We start from the raw sequence: 10455 nt of genomic DNA on the forward strand, positions 1-10455 counted from the left end.
GTAGGAGTAGATAATGTTTTTTTTAACTTCTGAAGTATGTGAAAGAAGCACTTTAACTGGTGCAGTTGAATCCAAGTTTAGCCAACTTTGTACGGCAGTTTAAGCTCTAACAGTGCATATTTTATAAGCTTTTCACTTTTGTGTAAAATCTATTTAAAGTAAATACAGCTTTTATTTTAAGTTAAAAGTACAAATTCAGAAATGTAGTCAAGCAGAAGTAGCAGAAAACTGAAATGCTCAGATTCAAGTACCAAAAAGTACTTATGTAAATGTATTGAAGTTAAGTTTTAATAGGTAGGTCCAGATGTGTTTTATTACATTTGTGTACTCTCACAAGCAGAAAAATTATTTCTGATTTCGGTTTCTCTTAATCCAATTACTCTTCAAGACAAACAACAACTACATCTTTCAAGAGCCAAGAAAGTCTTTAATGGGTAGAAACATAACCGAGTGGCAGAGGTCAGTGCTTTTAACAAAATCTCATAAATAAACCAATCAGAGGGAGGCATTGACAAATCCATGAAAAAAACCCACGAGAAGCATAACAAAAGGTTTCTGACAGACGCTGCAATGGACGCCGTGGGGTGTACAGCCGGCCGTCCATCAGACTGGGGTGCTTTGGAGTTCTTAGAGCCGGAACACCTTGACTGAACCGTCAGGTAAACAACTATTCCTGTGAGTATGATAACAGCTGCAGCTTCTTCAGTTGACCTTTAACCTTTGAGAGAAGACATTCCAGCTCGCATGATCTCATCCACCAACAAGATGTTGCTGGCAATAACCGTGCTGTAAAGGAATAAAGAGCCACATAAGAGATTGATGGAGTTAATGAATACGGAGAATTTCAAATATTCAATGGTCTTGTAAAGAAAAGTGTCATCTCACCATGAATGGAGAAGCTGTTTCTTTACGCTGTAATTATCCCAAACACCTTCTTCTCCTGCCACCATGGGCTCCCCTGAAGAACAGGATTTTAAGTAAAAAAGGAATACACTATGATTCAAAGAGCAAAAAATAATGACAAAAATAACCACAACAGTGAGACTCAAAATACAAATGTGCAGTCTTGGAGTTAAATACTAAGACAAAAGGTGAAACCTTTACTATGAACCCTTTAATCAGAAACTGTTCTGGTTTCTCATAGTTCATCTTTTTGCCAATGTATTGCTGTTTCACATCTGTATAACTGAGCATTTATTTGATGCTCAATGTATGGACCTTTTTCACAGCAGACATTTGACTTGTCAAACACTTGCTCAAATTCTCTGCACTTTATTACACAGTTTAACTTGAAAATGAAAGCACTTCAAATTTCATCAACTTATGTTGCCAATTGCTGCTTTTTAAAAAAAGCATTGTGGCGATCTTGCAATACATTGCAAAACTCAATCTTCTTTTAACAGTGTGCTGTGGTCCTGACCTGTGCTGAGGTCCACTCCAACTAGCTGACCAGACTCTTTGTACTCCATCTGCAGCTTCAGCAGGGTCTCCTGTGGGTCGTAGCCAGAGTTCTGGGCCAAAACCTATAAAAGGGAGATGCATTATTAAAATCAACAGAAGCTGATACAGTATGAATGCTAACAGATAAAGCGGTTTTACCATTTTTCCTGTTTAATGTAACAATGGAAGAAGGACCAGAGATACTACCAGTAGCATAATGCAGAAGCAAGAGATTTCTATACCACAAAGAAAATGCTGAAAGCTTAGGGAGAAGTAAAAATCCTTCACCTTGGGGATGATTAGGAGAGCATCTGCAAATGCTTGAACTCCCAACTGGGCTCTGCCTTTCACATTGGGCTTGTGTTTCACCAGACTATCTGCCACAGCCACCTCAAACGCACCTCCACCGGACACGACACAACCTGAAGAGACGAAGAGGAAAAGAAGATGCTAAGAAAACAATTATAATTGCCTCGGGTCAATAAGGTCCGAACAATTTGTTTAAAACAAAATCACTGGTTAAAAAAAAAACTGAGTTTGTTCTGATCAGCTAATACATGTGGGAGAGACTGAAACACTCCTAATGCAGAGGAAAAGATCAGAGTCACTGTAGCACAGACGTGAGAGGCCAGGGAGAGCCACGTTGGCATCCTTGGGTGTTCGCTGTGAAAATAAGACCAATACAAACTGTACAATACAAACTGTTATGCACAAAATAAGAAAGAACATAAACTGACGGTTCTATTGCCAATCTTGAATTGGATTTAAATTAGGAACATAGAACTACATTTTGAACTGCACTCTGGTGGCAAAACAAAACCGGACTTAACCGTACCGGACCGTAACTGAATCACTGCAATAAATCCTATTTCCATAAAACTATACATAAACATAAAACTAATAATAAAAATACAAAATAAAGTCAAATGGCACAAACGCATGGTTAAATGTTAGGATCCTTAGGTTCCTTAGTGTCTTACCATCTTCTATGGCGTTCTTGACTGCCCGCAAACCATCCCTTACGGCATCTTTGATCTGTGTGAGGGTGTGTTTGTTGGGTCCCTTCACCAGCAGGGTAACTGAGCGAGGGTTTCCACACTTCTCAATGAATGTGTACTTCTCCTCTCCCTGCAAACAGGATTTGGGGTGATTAGTTAATAAAAGAAGAATACAACCAGAAGAAATATAAGAATACACCCAGAAAAAACCCAGATAAATACTCACCAGTGTGTGTTCATAAACCAACCCAGCGTATCCCAAGCAGTCAGGTGTGAGGTCTTCAATTGAATTCATGGCAATGCCACCACAAGCGAGGGTGAGCCTGCAGAGGAAACACTATGTATAACTCAGTTCTTTGATCTGATTTATGATGGAAAAACCTCATGGAGCTGTGGACAGCAAAAGCATTGCCTGTTCAGGTGTCCCTGTACCCGGCAGGTACGGCATCTTTCTTTGATAAACATCAGTGCAAAATGGTAGTTTAAATACATTTTAAATCGAGAGACTGAAATATTTTCGTAAAATACAAGACCGTATTCTTAACGAGGTGCCATTATGGTCAGTTTTGAAATTCGGGAGTAGCCAGCCCCACGTGAAGCCCACTAGCGCGTAATGCTGGGAAGCGGGGTGATTCCATCCGTTAAAACAACGCGCGTATTGACACGTACTATAAGATTTTCACACAAAGAAAATTTTGGCAAATGGGCCTAGAAGGGTAGATGTCACATCTCAACATAGTAAAAGCAAATAATTTGCCATACCCTGACACATTTTAGCAGCTCTCTGATAATAAAACTTTGTACTGACCATAGTCTCGCTTTGCCAGACCCTCCTTCAAAGCGCACTTAAGGAGAGTCTGGCTACGGTCACGGACGGCGCCAAGCTCCGCACGGAGCCGCTGCAAAATAGACGTGCGAGAGAAAACTCAGATTGGACAGGTAGTCTAGCTAGCGGTCTAAATTTACCCTGCCGAGATCTGAGGAGCAGTCAAAAATAGTCCATCGAATTTAAAATTCCAACACAAACAAAGCGGAAGGAAACCAAAAAGACATGCATCCAGCGGAATTTCCTGTGGCACCGGAGCAATCCCGGAAGTTTAATGTCAAGGATATAGACTATACGGACCACAAAAAAGCACAATGCACTCTGGTCCCACATTTGTGCTACAGCCTTGTGGCTAAGCAAAGTATGATGTGTTGAAGTGTTAATGAAGCAGGAACGCTTTGGTGTGTTCATGGTGCTCTCTAAAAACAAAAACAGTCCCGATAAGGACAGTAATGAGAAATTGCTGACAGTGTTGTTACCATCAGTAGGTCTCAAGATGGTACACAGAAAAGCCAGTGTAACAGCATACCACTAGATACCTTATGAACCTCTTAGTTTCTAATAAGCTGGTGTTGGGAGATGTTTTTTTTTTTTTTACACTTCTTAGATAATACATATTGAACTTTCATTCTCTTCCCTTTTTGTAAAGAAGGCAGTACATTTTACACTCTAGTTCTCGTCCCAAGAAACAGAGCAACTACAACATTTCCATTGTACAGAAAAGGCCACTTATATTTGTAACAGGGAAATATGTTACTTTCTTACCTCTCCATATTCCTCCTCTTTGCCCTGCGCAGGGCTACGATGCCTTCCTTGGCAAGAGCATCCAGGGAGAATGGGTCAATACCCTACACAACACAGAGAAAATGTGAAACTTCCATTTAAGAAATAATTCCCGGTGTATTTTATGCCCGTTTCAGTGATATTAAGTTTGTTCTGATCCGCTGAATACATGTAGGGGAGGAAGGGACTCTCCTAATGCAGAGGTACAGATCAGATTTACTGTGGCACAGATAAAAGAGACCAGGGAGAGCTACATTAGCATCCTTGGGTGTTCTCTGTGCAATTAAAAGGATTGATTCAGCTTTTCACTTAAAGTGTTCATATTATGCAAATCTTCAGGTTCATAAATTGTATTTAGAAGTTATATCATATTTTTGTTGTACTACACATTGCTGCAGCTCCGCTTATCACCCTGTGTTCTGTTCCATCTTTGTTGGGCATTGCACATGTGCAGTAGCTAGGTAAGGACTACTAGCTAGTCAGAAGCAGAGCATGAGGGCAGCAAGGCGAGAATTATAACGTGTTACCAAAGGGACACACGTTTGTCACAGAAGTAAAGGCTCGACTATAATAGAGCTGTTTGGAGCAGTTTGTGAATAGTGTTTTCTGTTGGAGATGGTAAGTCCCTTTGGGGTGGACATTGGGCTTTTTCACTTTGTAAACCTATAATGTGCACAAAAAAAGATATATAACACAAAGGAAAGGGAAAAAGCCAAAAAGCATAATATAAGCACTTTAAAATGTGTTGAGAATCAGTGGTCATATAGAAATGTAAAGTCTTAAAAATTGTGTGAATTGACCTGTAGCTTGGTGAAAATAATTACTGATGAGGTCCTTAAGTAGCAGAAACCGGATTTTATCCAACTAATGTAATGTCGTATAGCCTCAGCTGTTAAAGCCAAGCAAGTATTGCTCAGTTTCTGCTGGATGTCAAAAGGTAATTTGAGGCAAATTAGCCAAAAGAACGTAATAAGATGACCTTGACTCATTGATGGGACTTCAGAACAGCATCATCTACTAAGGCGAAAATGTATCTACATCGAAATTCTGAAGCTGTTAGACCTATTTTTCCCGTGACAATAATTTATTCCTTTTGATAGGCCTACTTTCTCCTGAAATACATTCTACCACATGTGTAGTCACGTGACTTCGCCCGGACCAGTCAGCTGCATGGAAAGCATAATGGAAGATAACTCAAACAGAGTCCAAGTCAACTGAGCAACTTAAATAAAATAAAAAAAAAAAAAAAAAAAAAATTGCAGTGTCCGTCATCTGTAAACATTTTGGCTTCAGAAAAGATTATTTAGAACGTGATTCATTATTGTTCATTTATCATTAGAGGTAAAATGTGCAATTAAATCGTGACTTTAGGTCATATCATGCAGCCCTATCATCCACACATTATGTAGGTGTGACAACTGACTGTAAACATCTACCATCTATCTAAATTCTTCAGGGAACACTGAACAGGTTTGTACTAATTTAAAAAACAAAATAAAAACAAAATTAAAGTAGCTGATGAAATTACATTTCACTAAAATTGTACTGTTTACGATTTTTGACAAATAAAATTAATCAACATATTTTTCAGCTTCATATTGGTTGCGTTTTAAAGCACATTTTAAAATGTCATGCTGTAAATGAGCTACTGTACGAGCTGCTCCCAGTAGAGACAAAGAACTACAGTGTAAGTGCTGTTAAAATACCAACAGTAAGAGTCCTCTTCAAGCATACCTTCTGGTTAATGACGACAAAGCCCTTTTCCCCATTGGGACAGACTTTGTTCTTAAAGTTGATGATCTTCTGCACACGATCCTCAATGAACTTCCTTTCTGCAGACACAAGCTTCTCTCTCTCCTCTGCACTCTTGTAGAAGAAGCCAGAGTTGACCTCTGTCTTTTCATACTCCAAAGAGATGTTGCAGGTTAGCACATAGGCATCCTCCACCCTCTTCTTCATGTCTGGGTGGCGGGCACCGTGGTCCAACACCAAACCTCTGATCAGCCTGAGAAAGAAAAGAAAAAAAAAAAGTAACAACTTTTAGATGTCCGGGACCCCTATACACCCCTGCAGTAAAGGGACGAGTTGCCTCTTGTTCAGAGTCTTCAGTTTTTATTAAAACTTACTGTGTATCGCAGTCGGTCTTGTGCTTCATCTCCATGATTTCCACCATGAACAGATCGATGGGCTCATTGGGTTTTGTGATGGCCAGCACAGCATCTACTACAGCCTGCAGAGAAACATACCACATTCACCATTAAAAGAAACACGATGAAAATAATCGGCTCACTGCTATAGGTAATATCTGACTGACCAAGAAAAGAAAAGATGTTTACTTCCAGTTCCTCTGTCAAGTTTCTAACTACAGTGTTTAGTTTTGCTGGCTAAATGTCCCACAATATTAGCTGCAGTGACATTATTGCTTGCATGGAAACATTTAGAATTACTAACAGCAGGCTCTCTAATCATTAAAGTGTTAAAGAAAACACTTTCACATCAATACAATATGTAACTTAAAAACATGTAGCCTACAGGGTCTGCTAGGCGGCAGTGAAATGTCCCTGTGTGTCTCTAAATTGGAGAAAATAATTCATTCAGATGGGTGGGTGATTTTAAGCAGACACGCGGATTCGGATAAAGAGCCCATTCATGCATCACTAAGTGCATTTGTGTGTATGTAATCAATTAAATATACATAAACATTTGTAATGCTTTACACAATATATAAAGGCTATACTGTATGTGTTAAATACAAAAAATGATCTATGACATTCGTACATTCTTCTCACATGCCACGTTGTGAATTGAATTTAAAGTAAATGTATAAATTGTCATGAACACTGTTCTGCTCATCTGACGGACATAAAATACAGCGTATGACAAAACAATAGACAGCTGACGCAGCTGCGCTACGTCATTTAATTGACGTTGCTTCAAAATGACAGCTCCGAGGCAAGAGGTTTCATATTTGTTAAATGCCTCAAATCTTCTGTAGGCGGGACTAATACGCGAGGAGAGGAATAGGAGAAGCACAAACTGGGAATTGGGAAAGGCCTTAAGAGTATTAATAACTAAGGAAATTCTTTGTTTTGTGCTGTAGGGTAAAATGCTGACCCTCAGCTCTGCGTACGCTGAGCTCCATTCCCTTTTATCTCACCTCAGTGAGCAGGTCTGCCAGCTCTGCGTAGACCTTGGTCCTGAGGGAGGTGCGTGCTACGTTGATGAGGGTCTCTCTGTCCATTTCCCGGGTCACCTTCAGCTCCTCCAGAACAGCCAAGGCTTTCTCTTTCGCCGCCTCAAAGCCCTCCGCAACAATTCTTGGATGAAGACCCTGCCGCACCAAATCAAAAGGGAGTTATGGAAGGAATAGTTTAGGTAAAAAACCAAAACCATGGTGTACATTCTGGGTAAATTACCAGACAGGCCTGTGACTGTAGGCTTTTTTTTATTATTTATTTTTTACCTCTGACACATAGAGGTCAGCCTGCTTCAGCAGTTCACCGATGATGAGGACGTTTGAGGTGGTTCCGTCTCCCGTGATGTCATCCTGCGCCGTGGCAACCTTTGCAATGAGTGATGCCGTCGGGTGCTGAATTTGCTGCACGGTACAACATAAAAAGCAAGTCATAATGCAAAACCCTACAAAGTATAAGTGCAACAGGGCTGCAACTAAAGATCACTTTCATACATACATACATATACATTCACAGAGCCCAAGGTGACATCTTCAAATGTAAAGCATAGATTGTTTACTGTTGCAGATATTCAAGAGTCCAGGGAGGGCTACTGTACATTAACATAGGGCTGGGCAATATATAAGGCTAGATATCATCTTAAATTTTGGATATTGTAATATGACAAGTGTGGGCTTTTTCTGGTTTTAAAGGCTGCATTGCAGTAAAGTGATGTCATTTCCTAAACTTGCCAGACTAACTGTTTTATTATGTGCCTTTACCCACTAGTCATTGTATCTGCCTTATTGGTAATTATTTTAGCAAATGCACTCTCATTGTGTTAATATTTTGTGAAAGCACCAATAGTCAACCCGATATCGCCGCAATATCGACATCAAGGTATTTGGTCAAAAATATTGTGATATTTGATTTTCTCCATATCATCCAGCTCTACATTAACAGCACATGAAAATCTATGGCAAAAGTAATAATGCATTTCAAATGCAAGCATGTTAATTATGTAAGACATTTGAGGACTGAGGCTGTTAAGATTTAGTGCCAATAACTTTTCTTTCATCAATATATCCTATAATGTATCATAGGTTTTGTGCCCCAATTAAGTAGAAAAATGATACTTGTGATAACGTACTTTACTCTGACGAATAAAAAAAAAGTTCTACATAAACTCTTCATTTAACAAAAAATTCAAATAATAACTGGTGTCCAAAATACAAACAGCTAACAACCACTTTGCTTACTTTATACAAAGTCCAAGATTGGCAATGTTGTGTTTTCAGTGTCTTCTAAGTAAACAAGTTTAAATCATACAGGTCACAGTTTATTATTTTTATTTTGATATGGACTGTGCCAAATATATTTTCACAGGCTTAAATGGCACGCACATAAAGTAGGGGTGTGGTCACTTCAACAATGAAGAAGGTAGCACAATACAGTAGGACAAGACATTTGGACAGAATAAGTGTAATGTAACAGCTCAGCACTTCCTACCATCTCGTGTAACAAGACGTTGCCATCTTTGGTCAGCTTTATGTCTCCTGCACCAGACACCAGCCTGCGGATCCAAACGAGCAGGGAAGGGTTAATGGTTACTGACCAAAGCAAAAGCTGGTTCGCTACAACCCACAGCGACGTACTATACTCTTGGCTAACATTTAGTCAAAAAGTTAAAAGTTTTCTGTCAGCCATTAACGTTATACATTTCCAGAGTCTGTTCACTGAGTTACAGGCACTGCTCCATCCGCTCAGTAATTCAACTAACGTTAATTATATTATTATAACGCTTAACACGCACATTTGTTTTGAGTCCTAACCGAGATTGGTCCTGACGATCTTTAGCGTAATCAGGCAACCGGCTGATGCTAACATGCTAATGTAAGCTTGGTGGTTGTCAAAACGGATCGTGACGAATGACGATGACTGGGCAGGGCAACGTGCGCCGGGAAAAATCAGTTATCCGTGTAGCTAGTAGAGGCCTTAAATGTTACTCCCTGAAATTGTGGTTTAGCTAATACTTTGGACACAGGATATGCTTTCCAATGTTCACATAAATTAATAACCAGGTATCGGCAGACTGACTAACTTATAGTGTTAGCGTTACATGCGCAGTCTACCGGTGAATTGCAGCTAACGTTAGCTACTAGCAAAATTAGCTTAGCACGCATGCTGCACAAAGGGCTCCGGTGGCACTCACATTTTCATGGTCCCCTTCGGTCCCAGGTTACTTTTCAGCACATCCTGAAGCCCCCGGGCAGCACTGATGTTAACCGCCAGTGCAGCCTGGGCCCTGGCCACTTCTGCTTTTGGGTTCAGAGCTTTCACGGCAGTCATGGTGAAGCAGCTCAAACAGCGAGGTAAAAGCAAAAAGTACCGCTGGTAGGAAGTCCGCACTGCTCGGGCTGCTCTCGAAAGGAGAGTCGTTTCCAGAAGGCTCCTACACGTGTTCTCGTGCTGCCTTTAAGTAACCAGTCTAGGTTCGGACATTACGATGTTGAGAAAGCTTCAAACTTATGAGAGGCCGCCTAGGCTGTAATTAATAAAAAAAATATTTAAAATTAAATAGTTGACTTGCACATACATACCGGTACTTACACATACATATACTTGACTTGCACATCATCACATACATATCTACCGGTACTAAACACTAGCACATACACGCATTCTCTACATGCATATACACATGCATGGCTACCATACATACACATGAGAGAATGTGTGAGGGTATATTCTGTTATGTGAGTATTATGTGTGCATGTATATGCATGAGAGTAGCCTATGCATGTATATGTACAAGTGCTTAGTAGTCTACACATGTATGTGTGCAAGTGTAACGGTATGTGCAAGACAAGTCAAGTATTCAATCTTGACTTAGGCGACTTCTCATTCAAACTCCCTGTTCACATTAGCACAAAATGAATCCTGAGTGATGCAATTCACTAGGTCCTGAGGAGGCAAACTGTCATCCTCAAGTATAATCAACTTCAAAACTTTTATTTAATTTTTAAAATGATCACTACCATGGTTTATTATGCGCTAAAAGGCTTAGTCAAATTTCCGACATACACTGAAGGCAACATAAGTCACACCCTAGCCTAGACCATGCGCCGACTGGGCAAGTTACGTCACCTTCGCTAAAGTCTGAAATGTTAATGTTTGTATTTTCCAGCATCCTCTGACTGAATATGATTTTACTATGTACTTCTGTTGTTTTATG

At 39.9% G+C, this 10455-nt stretch overlaps 1 protein-coding gene and 1 non-coding gene across 2 annotated transcripts; both read right to left on the reverse strand.

Annotated features, from left to right (window-relative positions):
• Window positions 1-406: 406 nt before the first annotated feature.
• cct6a (chaperonin containing TCP1, subunit 6A (zeta 1)) lies at window positions 407-9694 on the reverse strand. The gene is made up of 13 exons (XM_028595760.1): window positions 9433-9694; window positions 8730-8793; window positions 7511-7645; window positions 7205-7378; window positions 6174-6277; window positions 5782-6052; window positions 4030-4112; window positions 2665-2761; window positions 2421-2568; window positions 1729-1862; window positions 1421-1523; window positions 886-958; window positions 407-786 (listed from the first exon to the last, which is right to left on the reverse strand). Exons 1-13 carry the CDS (start codon window positions 9567-9569, stop codon window positions 714-716), a joined length of 1596 nt encoding a protein of 531 aa, XP_028451561.1. The 5' UTR covers window positions 9570-9694; the 3' UTR covers window positions 407-713.
• LOC114567414 (small nucleolar RNA SNORA22) lies at window positions 4194-4330 on the reverse strand. The gene has a single exon (XR_003694175.1). It is a non-coding gene; the product is annotated as a small nucleolar RNA SNORA22 (small nucleolar RNA).
• Window positions 9695-10455: the final 761 nt, after the last annotated feature.

The sequence above is a fragment of the Perca flavescens genome, chromosome 13 (genome assembly GCF_004354835.1).
Source record: "Perca flavescens isolate YP-PL-M2 chromosome 13, PFLA_1.0, whole genome shotgun sequence".
NCBI lineage: Eukaryota > Metazoa > Chordata > Actinopteri > Perciformes > Percidae > Perca > Perca flavescens.

Bases quoted from the DNA above. Each gene is read 5' to 3' on its own strand.
- cct6a (XM_028595760.1), bottom strand. From the start codon at position 9,569: ATGACTGCCGTGAAAGCTCTGAACCCAAAAGCAGAAGTGGCCAGGGCC. The intron at 6,278-7,204 runs GTGAGATAAAAG...GTTTCTCTGCAG, and splicing joins TGGCAGACCTGCTCACTGAG to GCTGTAGTAGATGCTGTGCT. The intron at 1,863-2,420 runs GTAAGACACTAA...TCGTCTCTTCAG, and splicing joins CAAGAACGCCATAGAAGATG to GTTGTGTCGTGTCCGGTGGA.